This window comes from Leopardus geoffroyi, chromosome B4, assembly GCF_018350155.1.
Source record: "Leopardus geoffroyi isolate Oge1 chromosome B4, O.geoffroyi_Oge1_pat1.0, whole genome shotgun sequence".
Classification (NCBI taxonomy): domain Eukaryota; kingdom Metazoa; phylum Chordata; class Mammalia; order Carnivora; family Felidae; genus Leopardus; species Leopardus geoffroyi.
In genome coordinates, this window is record NC_059341.1 from 134,511,687 (window position 1) to 134,529,180 (window position 17,494).

The 17,494-nt window shown below is 48.3% G+C and overlaps 1 protein-coding gene across 1 annotated transcript; it reads left to right on the forward strand.

Moving 5' to 3' along the window:
- Positions 1-10,060: 10,060 nt before the first annotated feature.
- Positions 10,061-13,758, forward strand: MCHR1 (melanin concentrating hormone receptor 1). Its single transcript, XM_045465942.1, has 2 exons — positions 10,061-10,588; positions 11,903-13,758. The coding sequence occupies exons 1-2, from the start codon at positions 10,507-10,509 to the stop codon at positions 12,880-12,882; spliced, it is 1,062 nt and encodes a 353-aa protein (XP_045321898.1). The 5' UTR covers positions 10,061-10,506; the 3' UTR covers positions 12,883-13,758.
- Positions 13,759-17,494: the final 3,736 nt, after the last annotated feature.

Below are 17,494 nucleotides of genomic sequence, written 5' to 3' on the forward strand. Positions count from 1 at the left end.
GCCCAGTGCAGTGGGTCCCCTTTCCTTTCTTGCTCCCTTTCAGGCTTTGGCCGCAGGCTTATGGGGGTGGTAACCTCCATGGCAAGGAGATTCCTATCAGCCAAGAGCAATTCTCCACCCAAGGGGACAGCTGGGGTAGCTGTGAGTCCTTGGAACTGACACTCACAGCAGCTGGGGGATGGGTGCACTGGCCTGTAAAGGCCTGGGAGAGCACCAAGATCATTTGTTGCAATGTGTGCAGGGCTGGGTGTTGGATGGAGGACAGGGTAGGGAGCAAAAGGGCGGAGGGGCAGGGGGAAAGTGGCCAAAGAAAGATCCATGGGGTCAAGGTGTACAAAAGTTGTAGGAGCACACAGAGCTTTCTGGAAAGACTAAGATACTTAAGTGAGACACTGGGCATAGAGTGGAAATGGGAGGTGGTGGGGGAAGAGGTCTGGCAGGTGGACAGAGGCCAGATCATGAAGGGTCCTGTGCGCCATGATACAAAATTAAGGATTAAAGTCCTTTTAAAAAGAAATGGATTCTCATTCCACCCCCACCTCTGTCTCTTCTGTGAACATTTCTGAGCTGTCACAGGGAAAGTCAGCCCACCCATGTTCAGTTGGGTGAGATAGGGACCCCGATGCTGCAGAATTGAAGCGGGGAGGATGGCCAGAGAGGGGCCACCTCCAAGGGGTTGAGACCAAACGAAAGTTAAGTTGTTTTCTCCACGTTGGCATTCTGGAAGTAGGAAGAATGTGTCATTGCAAGGGAGTCCTATGGAGAGGAATTGAGTGCAGAATTTGGAGTCGGAAAAGCAGAGGGCCTAGGCGTGGGGTCCAGCACCACCGTGCCAGCTGGATCATTCTGGAAAAGGCACCCAACTCTCTGAGCCTTCATTTCCATATCTGTCACTGGGGATCACATCCATTCCACTGGGTTAGCTAAGATAAGGCACGTGTGTAACAAAGGCTGTCCAAATGTCAGTTACTATACTTTTGCCTCAAAAAAGATATAAATGAAACCCACAGCAAGGAGAATCCCGAGGCAGGCTCACTCTGCTCCAGTTAACTGTCTGGCACTGAGCAGGTCGGGGACTTACCGGATGACACAGCAAGTCTGCGGCACAGCCAAAGTGAAAACCCACCCAAGTCACCGACTCCAGTGTCGTCAGCAGAACCGGCTGTGGCCCAACTTCACACGGCGGTTCGGATGTCAGAGGTGTTCCCAGAAAGTCCCTTGCAGCAAAGAGCGTTCAAGGTGGTTCCCCTCCTCCAAATGCTTGGCAAGATGTAGCTGGATGAGGTTCCCAGGAGAAAGGGCACAAAGAAGACAAAGAGCATTTTCCCCGAGGACTGGAGAGGGCCCTGTGTGCTTCTCAGGGCTTCCTGTGCCCAACCCCTCATCCTTTTAAAAACAGATTTATTGGCCTATAATTCATCTACCATGAAATGCATCCTTTTCAGGTGCACAATTCAATATTTATGGAGTTATTTTTAAAATTTATTTATTTATTTATTTATCCATCCAGAGAAAGAGAGCACAAGTGGGGAGAAGGGCAGAGGGAGACAGAATCTTAAGCAGGCTTCATGTTCAGCACAGAGCCTGACGTGGGGCTCAATCCCACAATCCTGGGATCATGACGTGAACTGAAATCAAGAGTCAGATGCTCAACTGACTGAGCCATCCCGGTGCCCCAATTAGTTGTTGTTGTTATTGTTGTTGTCGTTGTTGTTGTTTTTAATTTTTGAAACGTTTTTTTATTTATTTTTGAGAGACAGAGAAAGAGCACAAGTGTAGGAGGGGCAGAGAGAGAGAGGGAGACACAGAATCCAAAGCAGGCTCCAGGCTCTGAGCTGTCAGCACAGAGCCTGACACGGGGCTCGAACCCACGAACGGCGAGATCATGACCTGAGCCAAAGCTGGACACTTAACCAACTGAGACACCCAGGCGTCCCTAGTTATTTTTAAAGTAAGCTCTATGCCCACCAGGGCCTGAACTTATGACCTTGGAATGAAGTGTCACATGCTGTACCAACTTTGTATGTGAATATAATGCTGGGCCAGCCAGGTGCCCATCAATAATTTTTAGAATATTCAGAGGGGTACAAATATCACTACAATAAATTTTGGAATATCTTCACCACCCCATAAAAGGACTCCTATCCATTAGTCATCACTCCCTTTCCCCCACCCCCACCTTCCTCCTACCCCTGGGCAATCATTATCTACTTTGTATCTCTATAGATTTGCCTAGTCTGGGCATTTCACATAGATAGAGTCATAAGACGCATGGTCTTGTGATTGGCTTCTTTCATTTTGCATAACAATTTCAAGATTTATCCATGTTGTAGCATGTATCAGTGCTTTCATTCTTTTTTTATGGCTGAAAATATTTCTATTGTATGAATATACTACATTTTATTTATCCATTCAGTTTATGGACATTTGGATTGTTTCCAATTTGGGGCTGTTATTACAAATGCTGCCATCAACATTTGTGTACAGGTTTTTGTATGAGCATGTTTTCATTTCTCTTGGGTATAGAACCAGGAGTGGAACTGCTGGGTCATGTGGTAACTCTAGGTTTAACATTTTTAATAAATGCTAAACTGTTTTCCAAGGTGGCTGTGCCATTGTACATTCCCACCAACAATGTATGAGGATTTCAATTTCTCCACATCCTCACCAAGAATTATTATCTGTCATTTCTGTTATAACTATCCTAGTGGGTGTGAAATTGTATCTTATTGTGTTTTTTTTTTCTGATTAGATCTATTTATTTATTTTTATTTTATTTTATTTTTTGATTTTATTTTTTAAAATTTACATCCAAGTTAGTTAGCATAGAGTGCAACAATGATTTCAGGAGTAGATTCCTTAGTGCCCCTTCCCCATTTAGCCCATCCCCCCTCCCACGACCCCTCCCATAACCCTCAGTTTGTTCTCCATATTTATGAGTCTCTTCTGTTTTGTCCCCCTCCATGTTTTTATATTATTTTTGTTTCCCTTCCCTTATGTTCATCTGTTTTGTCTCTTAGAGTCCTCATATGAGTGAAGTCATATGATTTTTGTCTTTCTCTGACTAATTTCCCTTAGCAGAATACCCTCCAGTTCCATCCACATAGTTGGAAATGGCAAGATTTCATTCTTTTTGGTTGGCAAGTAATACTCTATTGTGTATATATGTGTATATATATACATATATGTGTATATGTATATATATACATATATATGTGTAATATATATATATATATATATATATATATATATATATATATATACACATACCACATCTTCTTTATCCATTCATCCATCAATGGGCATTTGGGCTCTTTCCATACTTTGGCTATTGTTGATAGTGCTACTATAAACATTGGGTGCATGTGTCCCTTCAAAACAGCAAAACTGTATCCTGTGGACAAATACCTAGTAGTGCAATTGCTGGGTTGTAGGGTAGTTCTATTGTTAGTTTTTTGAGGAACCTCCATACTGTTTTCCAGAGTGGCTGCACCAGCTTGCATTCCCACCAACAGTGCGAAAGAGATCCTCTTTCTCTGCATCCTTGCCAACATCTGTTGTTGCCTGAGTTGTTAATGTTAGCCATTCTGACAGGTGTGAGGTGGTACCTCATTGTGGTTTTGATTTGTATTTCCCTGATGATGAGTGATATGGAGCATTTTTTCATGTATCGGTTGGCCATCTGGATGTCTTCTTTGGAGAAGTTCTATTCATGTCTTTTGCCCATTTCTTCACTGGATTATTTGTTTTTTGGGTGTTGAGGTTAATAAGTTCTTTATAGATTTTGGATACTAACCCTTTATCTGATATGTCATTTGCAAATATCTTCTCCCATTCTGTCGGTTGCCTTTTAGTTTTGCTGATTGTTTCCTTTGCTGTGTAGAAGCTTTTTATCTTGATGAGGTCCCAATAGTTCATTTTTGCTTTTGTTTCCCTTGCCTCTGGAAATGTGCTGAGTAAGAAGTTGCTGTGGCTGAGGTCAAAAAGGTTTTTTCCTGCTTTCTCCTCTAGGATTTTGATGGCTTCCTATCTTACATTTAGGTCTTTCATCCATTTTGGGTTTCTTTTTGTGGATGGTGTAAGAGAGTGGTCCAGGTTCATTCTTCTGCATGTCACTGTCCAGTTTTCCCAGCACCACTTGCTGAAGAGACTGTCATTGTGGTTTTTTAAATTTTTTAAATGTTTATTTATTTATTTTTTTAATTTTTTTTTTCAACGTTTATTTATTTTTGGGACAGAGAGAGACAGAGCATGAATGGGGGAGGGGCAGAGAAAGAGGGAGACACAGAATCGGAAACAGGCTCCAGGCTCTGAGCCATCAGCCCAGAGCCTGATGTGGGGCTCGAACTCGCAGACCGTGAGATCGTGACCTGGCTGAAGTCGGACGCTTAACCGACTGCGCCACCCAGGCGCCCCAAATGTTTATTTTTGAGAGAGAGACAGGCAGACTGCAAGTGGAGGAGGGACAGAGATAGAGAGGAAGAGACAGAATCCTAAACAGGCTTCAGGCTCTGAGCTGTCAGCACAGAGCCCAATGCAGGGCTCAAACTCATGAACTGCGAGATCATGACCTGAGCCAAAGTCAGATGGCTAACTGACTGAGCCACCCAGGCATCCCTTGAGTTAATTTTTGTATATAGTGTGAGGTAGGGGTCCAACTTCATTTTTTGTGTGCATGGATATCCAGTTGTCCCGGTGTCATTTGTTGAAAAAGCTATCTATCCTTTTCCTCACTGAATTGTTTGGCACCCATGTCAAAATATCACACGGCCCTTTTTTAAGGAAAGTAGGCCTTGAACAGTTCTTTGTACATGCACTTTGGGCAACTCTTATGACTTTTGGCAGGTGAAACCAGCTTTTTGCCCCTGGGCACAGGCATCTCAGATCAGTGCCTATGTTCTGAGGTCACTTGATGTCTTAATACTTGATAGAGGCAAAAAAAAAAAAAAAAAAAAAAAAAAATCCGATTTTCTCTTGGATAGCACAAGGTCTGAGTACCTACAAGAAGGCAGGTGACCTACTCTGATCTGTTCTTCCAAAGATGTTACTTTGCTGCCCCACATCTCCATGTGGCCTGATGTCTGGAATCTCTGGGGCCCAAAGTGGTGGTGTGTTTTTAGTTTTTCCATGTTTTATTAAGAAAAGATATTTGGGGCACCTGGTGGCTCAGTCAGTTAAGTGTCCAACTTCAGCTCAGGTCATGATCTCACGGTTTGTGGGTTCGAGCTCCGCGTTGGACTCTGTGCTGACAGCTTGGAGCCTGGAGCCTGGAGCCTGCTTCAGATTCTGTGTCTCCCTTAATCCCTTCTCCTCCCCCACTCACAATCTATCTCACTCTCAAAAAAATAAACTTAAAAAAAAAGATATTTAATTGAACATGCAACAGAGCTGCAATGTCTAAGTAAATGATTTATAGTAGGCTTTTGGAATCCCATAGAAAGCTCTTGAACTGATATACTGCATGCAATACCTTTTTCTTTTAACATATTTTTAAATTGTGATAAAATATACCCAACATAAAATTTACTTTGTTTTTTTTTTTTTTTTTCAACGTTTATTTTATTTTTGGGACAGAGAGAGACAGAGCATGAACGGGGGAGGGGCAGAGAGAGAGGGAGACACAGAATCGGAAACAGGCTCCAGGCTCTGAGCCATCAGCCCAGAGCCTGACGCGGGGCTTGAACTCACGGACCGCGAGATCGTGACCTGGCTGAAGCCACCCAGGCGCCCCACTTTGTTTTTAAGTGTACAGTTCAGTGGCATTAAATACATTTACATCTTTGTGCAACCGTCACCACCATCCATCTACAGAATTTTTTCATTATCCCAAACTGAAACTCTGTCGCCATTAAATAGCAACTCCCCATTCTCCATTCTCCCAGCCCCTGGCAAATTCCACTCTACTTTCTGTCTCTAAGAATTTGACTAGTCTAGGTACCTCACATAAGTGGGATCATACAATATTTGTCCTTTTGTGTCTAGTTATTTTACTTAGTAGAATGTGTTCAAGGTTCATCCATGATGTCAGAATTTCATTTTAAGGGTTTCTTTTAATGTTTATTTATTTATTTATTTATTTATTTATTTATTTATTTTTGAGAGAGAGAGAGAGTGAGAGAACTAGAGCATAGGAGGGGCAGAGAGAGAGGATCTGAAGCGGGCTCTGCACTGACATCAGAGAGCCTGATGCGAGGCTGAACTCACAAACTGTGAGATCATGACTTGAGCCGAAGTGGGACACTTAGGCTGAGCCCCCTCTGGTTCCCCCCATGTAAGTACTCTTACCTCAGCTGCTTTCTCGTGCTTCCTTAGGATTTCCATGAATCCTTTTGATGAATCGCTATCCCTGAAGGTGATCTTTTTTGTCTTTCTCACCATCAGAAAGAACCTGACTGTGGCCTCTGGGTTAACTCACAGCTGAGAGATGCCCACTGCCTGGTCATGGGCCTTGTGGCCACTGCTGCCAGGTTGGCCACGAAGCACTGGGGCTGAATGGAGCCTTGGAGAAGGGAGCATGGCCAATAGGGCTTGTGTTCTTCTCCCCTGTGCCCATGTCTCTCAGGGCTTCCCCATATAGTCCTCTATTAGCCATTTATTCATCCAACAAACTAGAGGCAAACTACACTGTCTCTTCCTGCATCCTCTTTGCAAGAAGAAGAACTTGGCCAAACATCTCTCACCTCAACACTCCTCCCCTTTACTGCCAGTAGGAATGAGCCACACGCCTTAGTCTTGGGTTCCTAGAAAACAGAGCCAGAGACAAAGTCTCTGGGTGTTTGACAGCTTGGGTGTTTGACTGGAAAGTGTGGCTCTAGGAATCAGAAGTGAGGACTGAGCAGCAAAGCAGGGAAGCTGGGAGCACTATGGAAGGAAGTCAAGTTGGCCATCAGTACAGGTGACTGGTTGCTCTACCCCACGGGAGTGCTGGTTAAATGGTTCACCCCATCCACTGGTTAAATGTTCACCCTAAGGGGTGTTAACTCTCCCTGTACTTCCGAGCTGCTCATGCATGGGGCACTTTCATGGATTCCCATATTCTAAGTTGTGACAGCAACACAGAGCAGAGGGTAAAGGACACACAGCGCAAGGCTAAGACACAGCGCCAACAGGTCATACCTGCACCTGCACCTGTACCTGAAGTTGGTCAGGGACTGTGCAGAGTGGGTCACTGCAGCAATGGATGGAATATAACCTGTGTGGCCAAGAGGATTTGAAGGGGTGCACGTGGGCAACCAGTAGACATGCTCATTCCTAAAATGGCCGCTGCTGAGGGTCATGAGGTTGCCATTGACTGGTTTAAATCAATCATTTGTGATGAATGGATGCTGAGGATTCCACCCGAATGCCTCCTCAAAGAAGTCATCCTTAACTCTCCTCTCTAAAGGACCCCAGTCATTCCCTTGGTGACGCTACCACAGTGAGTAATCAGCCCGTGTGGCTGCCACTGTGAGTTGACTAACTCAGTGTTCACACACACCCCCACCCCCCAGCGTGCAAAAGCTAGAAAGATCAAACCTGCCCTTGCTGCTCAGTCATGGTTTAAATTCAAGCAGAGTCATTTTGCTAGTGCCGATAGTGGCAGTGGTGGCATCATTTGCCCTTTTTATGAACACCTAAATCCCTTCGTGATGAAGTCACCGGGACTTGGCTGGATCTCAGCAGGGAAAGGGGTATCTTGTTTACTTGCCAACTTGCTCGTTATTAGCTACATGTCCCCACTTAAGCTGAAGCTCCTCGATAGCAGGCACTTGTTTTCTTTACTGTGTGGATGGTGCCTGGTGCACAGCAGAAGCTCAAGAATGATTTGTTGGGGGCACCTGGGTAGCTCAGTCGGTTAGGCGTCTGACTTTGGCCTAGGTCATAATCTCACCGTTCCCGAGTTCAAGCCCCGTGTCGGGCTCTGTGCTGACAGCTCAGAACCTGGAGCCTGCTTCGGACTCTGTCTCTCTCTCTCTCTCTCTCTCTCTCTCTCTCTGCGCCCCTCCCCCACTCGCTCTTTGCCTCTCTCAAAAATAAATAAACATTAAAAAAATTTTTTTAAAAACCCAATGATTTGCTGGACAGATGGATGGACAGATGGAGGCGGGAAGACAATGGCAAGTGGAAGAAGAGGTCATAATGCTCATTTTCCCACCCTGAAAGCTTTGGAATGCCCCAGGGTCAAGTCCACACAACTCTATCCACCCGCATGCACTCCCTAGGTGAGCTCATTCAGGGTCGTCAGTTTCATTTTGTATCTCCAGGCACCACTTCTGCCTCGAGTTTCTGACTCACATCTGACTACCACCCAACATTTCCACTCAGGTGTTAATAGGCATCCAGAATATAACAGATCCAAAATGGAACTCTTAATTTCTCCTCCAAATCTTCTCCTCCCACAGACTTCCTTATCTCAGTAAATGACAACTGCATTCGTTAGTTGTTTGGGCTCCAATCTTGGGAGTGACCCCGATGCCTCTCCTCTCACACACTTCCAGCTCTCCAGCAAATGCTCTGGTCTCTATACAGCGTATACAAGCCCACCATCTCTCCCCACCTCCGCCTTCCTGATCTGAGACGCCATCCTCTTTCAGTTGGATTGTCGCAGCAGCCTTTTACATGGGACGTTTCTGGTAACCCATGTCACATTTCCCCCGGCCACTTCTGACTTCAGCTCTGGCTGCAGCGGACAGTTGTAGGTAAGTTTAGCTGATCCTACGCTTATCGTGTCTTGCCTCGAGTGCACACCTCGCACCTGTTTGCTTTTTGCCCTGGATTTCATACTGTCGGAGTCCTCTTAGTTCCAGCACAAGATTCACTTGCCTCTTACCTCGGGTGTGAGCACCCTCCTGCCTCAGGGCCTTTGCACTGGCTCTTCTTGCAGATATTCCCAACCATGCCTCTTCATTTCCTTCAGGACTCTTCTGAAAACACTTCCAGAGAGGCCTTCCTATGTAAAATAGCAACCTCCACTTCCCCTAGTGTTGCCTGGCCCCCTCTTTTTCATAGCACTAATCCCTAACCTCGTAAATTGTCTTTTTTATTTTTTGTATACTTTCCATTCCCCCCAACCCTCCCTCCTCAACTTGAATGTAATCTCCATGAGGACAAGGATTCAGGGACTTTATTGTTGTTGTTGTTGTTGTTGTTTTTTCATTACAAAACCTAGAACAGTGCTTGGCAAGTAGTAAGGGCTCAATAAATATTTGTTGGATGAAACGAATAAATAAGACTGAAGACACACACAGGTAGGGATCAGGCTGTTGTTACCCTGAAGCCCCTGCTCCCGAGTCTGGCGGTAGGTGTGTTGGCAGCTCTTGGCCGTGAGGGCCACTGGAGGCTGGCAGCAGGACACCTCTGCCCAGAATTCCCTCAATGCTTTGCCCTCTAAGGTTCCTAGTTGACAACTTCAGGGACGGGGGTGCTACGCTCTGAAATTTGTCTCAAGAAGTCCCAGGTAAAACCTCGAGGACCTCAGAGCATTTAGAAAAATCAAATCTCGGGGCCCCTGAGTGGCTCAGTCGGTTAACCACCTGACTCTTGATCTCAGCTCAGGTCATGATCTCACAGTTCATGAGATGGAGTCCTTCGTCCGGCTCTGAGCTGACAGCGTGGAGCCTGCTTGGGATTCTCTCTCCCTCTCTCTCTGCCCTTCCCCACCTCTCCCTCTCAAAATAAATACATAAACTAAAAAAAAAAAAAAAGAAAGAAAGAAAGAAAGAAAGAAAGAAAGAAAGAAAGAAAAAGAAAAATCTCTGTACGTTTGGTCCTCAATTCTGTGCAGAGGGTAGTGTCCCCTTCTGGTCCCTAAGACCCTGGCCATCAGCAGCATCATAGAGTGACCCCAGTCACCTCTGAGTGCTGGTCAACAGCTCAGAGGCCAACGAATCTGCTTGTGGCGGATGCTGGAGGTCCAGCCGGTGAGATGGTTAGGGTACCGGAGAGCAGCTGAGGGTGGCCTGGCGGACAGGCATGCTGTGGTCTGAGCCTTCCATCTCCGAGCTCTGTGAAGTCACCCCTAGCCCCTGCCACATGGCCCAGCCACCCATATCTGGGGTTAGGGACTAGGCCAGGCTCATTCACTTTTCCGGAGGGAGGCAGCCCGTTTGTCTTTGCAGGCACCTGGATCCTCCCAGGAGGCAAGCTCCTGGGAGCACAGGAGCACAGCCCCCAGTGCACGTGGGAAGGAAGCCCCCTCCCCGATGGCTTTGCCTGAGCTCACCCCCGCGCCCCCACCAGCTCCCCCAGGCTCCGGGGGCTCCGCAGGCAGTCGGACGCGGGAGCTGCTGCTCGGGACTGAAGAGGTTAACGTGCATCTGCCTCCGAATGTTAATGTGTCTAGGTGATGTCAGTGGGAGCCGGGGAAGGAGGGAGTGGGGAGAGAAGCGGGGCTAGGAGGCGGCAGAAGCTGCCAGACCGCCAGCAAGACCCCCTTCCGGACTGCAGGGCTCGTGCTCTGGGACGGGCGGGCGGCGCTGCCGCAGCCTGCGTGGGTGGACGGGCGAGCAGGCGACGGGCAGCGGCAGGATGGACCTAGAAGCCTCGCTGCTGCCCACCGGCCCTAATGCCAGCAACACCTCGGACGGCCCCGATAACCTCACCTTGGCCGGTGAGTAGTGTTGGAGGGGAGTCCTCCCTCCTCTGCGCTGGGGGTGGGGAGTGGGAAGGTTTCACCTCTGCGCTCAGGAACTGCTCAGGAAACTTTATTACAGTTCTAGAGGATCAGACCTGCAGTCTGCTTTGCCCGGAGGGGAAGGGGAGAAGGGGGCGGGGCAGGCAGCGGCAGAAGGGGGCCGGGGAGGAGGAGAATGAGAAGAGCGAAAAGGCACATTGGGAAGTGGCAGGGGATGGGGGCCAGCCCTGAGGGAGACAGGAGGAGATTCACCCGTGAGTTCCAAATGCTTTGCGGATAAAAATTCCAGGCTGGAAAAGCAAGCAAGAGAAGATAGAGGACAGTATGTGAGCAGACAGCCGGGTAGGCTCACTCATTTGCTGGTCCCCCTGTCTTTTTACTGAAACTGTGGTAGTGGGATCTGAAACATCCTTACTGACCCCTGGGAAAGGCCATGGGAAGGGATAACTCACAGAGCCACCAGAGGATTAACTTCCTGAATGAAGCTTCCTGACATTTCCAGAGCTGAGATGCCCTGAAATTCTAGCTCCGAGGAAGGGAAAAAAGAGGAAAGGCTTGGTGGAGAAAAATCTCAAGCGGCTTAGGCTGCAACACACAGCTTTGGTCTCTGCTCACTTGGGAAGCCCAGTCTCAGAAGATACAGACCAAGGAAGTCCCTGATAGGAACCCAAGAGAAGAGAGGGCTGCAGGCCTGATGTGCAAAAACCTCTCTCCACAGGAGAGTAGCCCACAGATATGCCTAGGAATCAGCGCACAGCTTCCAACCAGTGATTTCTAAAATGAGATGATCAGGGCTGCAAATAGGAAAACACATGCATGAGCCCATGCATACTCTTGCTCGCCCGCATGCGCGCGTGCACACGCACGCACACACACACAAACACACACACACTTTCATGTCCTTCTGGCTATTTTGATGAGGTTTCCTGGTAAAGCCTAGGGGCCCACAGAATAATTCTCTGCAGACAGCTGTGGTTCTTGAATCTGTGCCTTCTGAGACAATGCAGGAAGCAAAGGACCGGGTCCTTCAACTAACAGGTGGTGAGGGAGAATCTGGTAGGATTAGCCAGGGAACCGGTGGAGGAGGGCAAGGGGACAGGATTAGCAACGGTGTGGGGAGGGAGAACAGTCGGAAAGGATTCCAGATGAATGGCGAGCCCTGAGTGAAACGGAAAGAAGATAAAGACGTAAGCAAGCACATGATTGCTGGAGGCTAAGCACCCAGTAGGACATTAGCCCTTAGAGAGGAGTCCATGATAAATGGTCACAGCTCGCTCCTTTTGTCCCCAGGGTCACCTCCTCGCAGAGGGAGTGTCTCCTACATCAACATCATCATGCCTTCAGTGTTTGGCACCATCTGCCTCCTGGGCATCATCGGGAACTCCACAGTCATCTTCGCGGTGGTGAAGAAGTCCAAACTGCACTGGTGCAGCAACGTGCCCGACATCTTCATCATCAACCTCTCGGTGGTGGACCTCCTCTTTCTCCTGGGCATGCCCTTCATGATCCACCAGCTCATGGGCAATGGAGTCTGGCACTTTGGAGAGACCATGTGCACACTCATCACGGCCATGGACGCCAACAGTCAGTTCACCAGCACCTACATCCTGACCGCCATGGCCATTGATCGCTACCTGGCCACCGTCCACCCTATCTCCTCCACCAAGTTCCGGAAGCCTTCTGTGGCCACCCTGGTGATCTGCCTCCTGTGGGCCCTCTCCTTCATCAGCATCACCCCCGTGTGGCTCTACGCTAGGCTTATCCCCTTCCCAGGGGGCACGGTGGGCTGTGGCATCCGCCTGCCCAACCCAGACACTGACCTGTACTGGTTCACCCTGTACCAGTTCTTCCTGGCCTTCGCCCTGCCCTTTGTGGTCATCACAGCTGCGTATGTGAGGATCCTGCAGCGCATGATGTCCTCCGTAGCTCCCGCCTCTCAGCGCAGCATCCGGCTGCGGACAAAGAGGGTGACCCGTACAGCCATCGCCATCTGCCTGGTCTTCTTTGTGTGCTGGGCCCCCTACTATGTGCTGCAGCTGACCCAGTTGTACATCAGCCGCCCGACACTCACCTTTGTGTACCTGTACAACGCAGCCATCAGCTTGGGCTATGCCAACAGCTGCCTCAATCCCTTTGTGTACATCGTGCTCTGTGAGACATTCCGCAAACGCTTGGTCCTGTCGGTGAAGCCTGCTGCCCAGGGGCGGCTTCGAGCCGTCAGCAATGTCCACACAGCTGATGAGGAGAGGACAGAAAGCAAGGGCACCTGACGCTTCCCCTACAACCCTGGGCACCTCCAAGTCGGGACAGCACGGCGGACCATGATGGGGAGAGACGCTGAGAAGAACCCAAGACCCCTCTGGGAGAATGCGGGGAGGCTGGGTGGTGAGGGGTTGTTGCAACTAAAAACATTCCACGGGGTCCACAAATTGCCGGGGAGGCTGGCAGCCAGACTTTGGGGGCTTCAAGCATCAGACATCCCCTTGGGAGAGGAGGAAGAGACCTTTGGGTTGAACAGAAACTGAACAAGAAGAAAATTTTCATTCAAATGTTCAGTTGAGCCCTATATCTCTTGGCTCCCCAGTGTCTTTTTCTCAATTGCTGATTTATTTAAAACCTGGGAAGGCCAGGGTGTGAGCAGCGGGGCCCTGGGGAGGTTGGAAAGTGATGTGGCCTCAACGCTCCTTCCCATCTCTCCCTGGTGCGATGGAGGGCAGCCCTTCTCCCAAGCTGGCGGGTGATGAAACGAAGCATGCCATCTCTCTGCGTTCCAGCATCCTGTGTCGATTTGCCTGTATCTCTAGGGGACGCATGTTTATTTTGGGGCGGGGTGGGGTGGGGTGGGGTGGGGCTCTGAGCCCACAGGAGTAGGAGAGCCAGTTATTGAGAATGACAAGGCTACCTTAGGTGGGGATGGGCAGAAGTCTTTAAAATTAAGAAAAATGGGGAAGAGCAAGGGGGCTTTTGCAGCTGTGGGGACGTCGTTGTCATGAGGCACATTTGCTAATCACCTGATCTGGAGTGAGTGCCATCAGAGTCCTGCATGTGCAAGGGTCATTCTGAGGCCTGGTGTGTCGGCAGAATCTTTTTGCTCCAGCCCTTCCTCTCCAAAGTAAAAAACGAATAAAGGAAAATCTCCACCCACATCTCTTTGGATGTTCCTGTATAATTGCTTGGGTTTGGGGGTGGGGGTGGGTGGCAGCAAAGGAAAAGAGGGGTCACTTGGCTGCGGCATCTAGGCCTTGGTCAGGCTGCATTTTAGAAAGCAGGAAGCAGGGGATCTAAACCCACAGGGAGGATTCAGCCACACAAACGGAATTGCTGTGAATTCATCAGATTGCTGCTCAGCTTGGGCTCAGGACTCATCTTCCTGTCTTCTGCTCAGTTGTCATCGGTCCTGGCCCCCGGGGCCCCAAGTCCCACCCGCCACCTCCCCCGCTGAGTCACCAGTCTCGAGGCTGGCTTCTGGGGCAGCCTGAGCCTGCCTCCTGCTGCTGCCAAGATGTGGTGTTGAGCAGGAAGATTACAGACGGGCCGCTGGGCGGCAGCCAAGCCTGCTGCTTCTCAGCTTCTTCTCCGAGAGGAGCTGGGAGCCAGGAGTCCGGGGCAAACTGCTCGGCAGATGTGGATGAGATGGTGGCAGCACATCGCGAGCTCCCAGCTTGTCCAGACGCATCTTTAAAGCGGCTGCCGCGGCACAGCCTCTTCTTGCTGGGTGTTTTTCACTGCACAGTCGCAGCAGGTATAGGCTGCCTAGCAAACTTCGGGTCCTGGGCAGCTCTTTTTGTCATCGCCATTAGCCGTAGTGTCTTCGGGCTTGCGTTCCACTCCACCTGGGTGCCAGGGGGAGCTGAGAAGCTGACAGTTGTCCTTACTCGCTGACAGTGGGGGCTCTAGCTGCCACAGGTAAACTCCCAAGGTATTTCAGATTCACATCCAACAAAAGAAAAAAGATTCTTAGGGGAGCCTTGAGGCAGCTCCTACCCACCAATTCCAGAAAAGGAGGTTTTCCTGCATCTGGTTTGCCTGTGAAAGGTTTCCTGGGGGTCTACCCCTCCCGCCCCCTCCAAAAAGGAATCTGGGAGGAGAAATAGGTGAGGTGGCCTCTCCCAGGAAATGCAAGTGACCCAGTCTACAGCTCACTGAGGTAGGCGGGCTGAGGAAGGCCAGCAAGCCCTGGAGAGGGGACACCCCTTCCTTCAGCTCTCAACCCCTACTGAAAACTGATATTGAAGCAAAGTAGGTTGAAACAGAAAGTGAGTGGGTGGAAATGTAAACAGAAGGGAAGGGAGAGGATGGGGGAGAGTTGGAGAAGAGTTGGAGGAACGCGGGCACACAGAGAGGAGGGGGGCAGGGAGATTATAATGGGGGAACCTTCGCCAACACATCCTTCCCCAGCCCAAACCTGCAGGTGACACCGGGTAAGAACAAGCGTGTTCAGGAAGAGGGGGTGGTGGCACTGGCAGGACCCTCTTCGTGACATGGTTAGCGGGAATGGTGGGCTGAGAGTAGGGCTTGTGGCTGGTCTGAGGAATGAGTGGGGTTTTCCTTTCCTCCTCATTCAAGCTGGGGCTACGAACAGCCCAAACTTCAGGGAACTGTGGGGGCCACGGTGAGGTACAGAGAGAGTACCGGAAGTGGGTGGAGAAGACAAAACTGATCTCTTTGCTCTTTTTCCCCTTTCCATACCTAACAAATACCATCTCTCTCATTGGGCCCCGTCACGCCATCTCCCCAAACCGGGTGAGTGCCCTCTACACTGCCCCCTCCTCTACTCCCCAGAAGATATTTCCTCTCCAACTGTGAGGATGAAGTCCCTAAAATCCCCTGTGGTGGAAGGATTCTGCAGCAGATCCCACAGATGACGCAAGCCAAAATTGCAAGTGACTAAGTGACTGCAGGGAAACCCTTCTGCATATTCATACTCACTAAAGAAATACTGACAAGAACACCAAATAAAGGGACTAGCAATGATAGTTTTATTTCCTGTATTATCAGTTTTATTTGATTTTTAATTTTTTTAATAAATTTTTTTAAAGTTTATTTACTTATTTTGAGAGAGACAGAGACAGTGCAAGTGGGGGAGGGGCGGAGAGGAGAGGGGAGGGGAGGAGAGAATCCCAAGCGGGCTCCATGCTGCCGGCACAGAGCCTGACGTGGGGCTAGAACCCACAAAACTGTGAGATCGTGACCTGAACCGAAACCGAGAGTTGGACGATCAATTGACTGAGCCACCCCGGCATCCCCTTTTTAAAAATGTTTTTTTAATTAATTAATTAATTAGAGAGAGAGTGAGCAAGCAGGAGAGGGGCAGAGAGAGAGGGAGGGAGAGAATCCCAAGCAAGCTCTGCACTGTCAGCACAGAGCCCAAAGCGGGGCTCAAACTCCCTAACCGTGAGATCGTGACCTGAGCGGAAACCAAGAACTAAACACTTAACCAACTGAGCCACCAGGCGCCCCATTTATTTATTTTAATGTTTATTTATTTATTTTGAGAGAGAGAGAGAGAGAGAGAGAGAGCGCGCATGCAAGTGATTAGGGCAGAGGCAGAGACAGATGGAGGGGGAGGGTCCCAAGGAATCTCTTTACTGACAGTGCAGAAGCCCAATGTGGGCTTGATCTCAACACCTGGAGATCATGACCTGAGCTGAAATCAAGAGTCGGATGCTTAACCGACTGAGTCACCAGCTGCCCCTCATCTTGACTGCTTTTGAATGTACAGTTCAGTTGTTATGTATATTTTACCACAATAAGAAACAAAATAGGGGCGCCTGCATGGCTCAGTTGTTAAGTGTCCAACTCTTGATTTCAGCTCAGGTCATGATGTCACAGTCATGAGATCGAGCCCCGCGTTTAGCTCTGCACTGGGCATGGAGCCTGCTTAAGATTCTCTCTCCACCTCCCTCTGCCCCTATCCCCTGCTCATTCTCTCTCTCTCTCTCTCTCTCTCTCTAAAAAAAAAAAAAAAAACGTCAAGATGGTACGTTTTAATTATGTGTATTTTAACACAAAAAATATATAATACATACATATTTTCTGTATATATTAACCACATTCAAGTGTAAAATTCAGTGACATTAAATAATTCACATTATTGTGCAACTGTCACCACTATTCATCTCCAAAATTTTTTGGTCTTCCCATACTGAAACTCTATACCCATCAAACACCAACTCCCCATTCTCCTTCCCCACAGCTCCTGGCAACCACCATTCTATTTTCTGTCTATGATTTTGACTACTCTTTGTACTTCATATAAGTAGAATTATACAATGTTTGTCCTTTTGTGTCTGGCTTATTTCAATTACTATAATGCCTTGAAGGTTCATCCAGTTTATAGCATGTATCAAAATAATTCCTTTTCAAAGTTGAATAACATTTCGTTGTATGTATTTACCACCTTTCATTTATCCATTCATCTGTCAATGGGCATTTAGCCTGTTTCTACCTTTTGGCTATTGTGAATAATGCTGCTATGAACATGGGTGTACAAACATCTGTTTGAGATCCTGCTTTCAATTTTTTTGTGTGTTTATAGCCAAAAGTGAAATTGCTGAATCATATGGCAATTCTATGTTTAACTTTTTGAGGAACTGCCATACTTTTTCCACAGTGGCTGTGCCATTTTACGTTCCTTCTGACAATGCTCAAGGGTTCCAATTTCTCTACATCCTTGCCAACAATAGTTCTTTCTTTCTTTCTTTCTTTCTTTCTTTCTTTCTTTCTCCCTCTTCTCTCTCTTAACTAATAGCTATCCTAATGAGTATAAAGTGGTCTTACTGTGGTTTTGAATTGCACCTCCCTATTGATAAATGATGTTGAACATCTTTTCATGTGCTTATTGACTATTTGTATATCTTTTTTGGAGAAATGTCTGTTCAA

Bases quoted from the DNA above. Each gene is read 5' to 3' on its own strand.
- MCHR1 (XM_045465942.1), top strand. From the start codon at position 10,507: ATGGACCTAGAAGCCTCGCTGCTGCCCACCGGCCCTAATGCCAGCAAC. The intron at 10,589-11,902 runs GTGAGTAGTGTT...TTTTGTCCCCAG, and splicing joins CGATAACCTCACCTTGGCCG to GGTCACCTCCTCGCAGAGGG.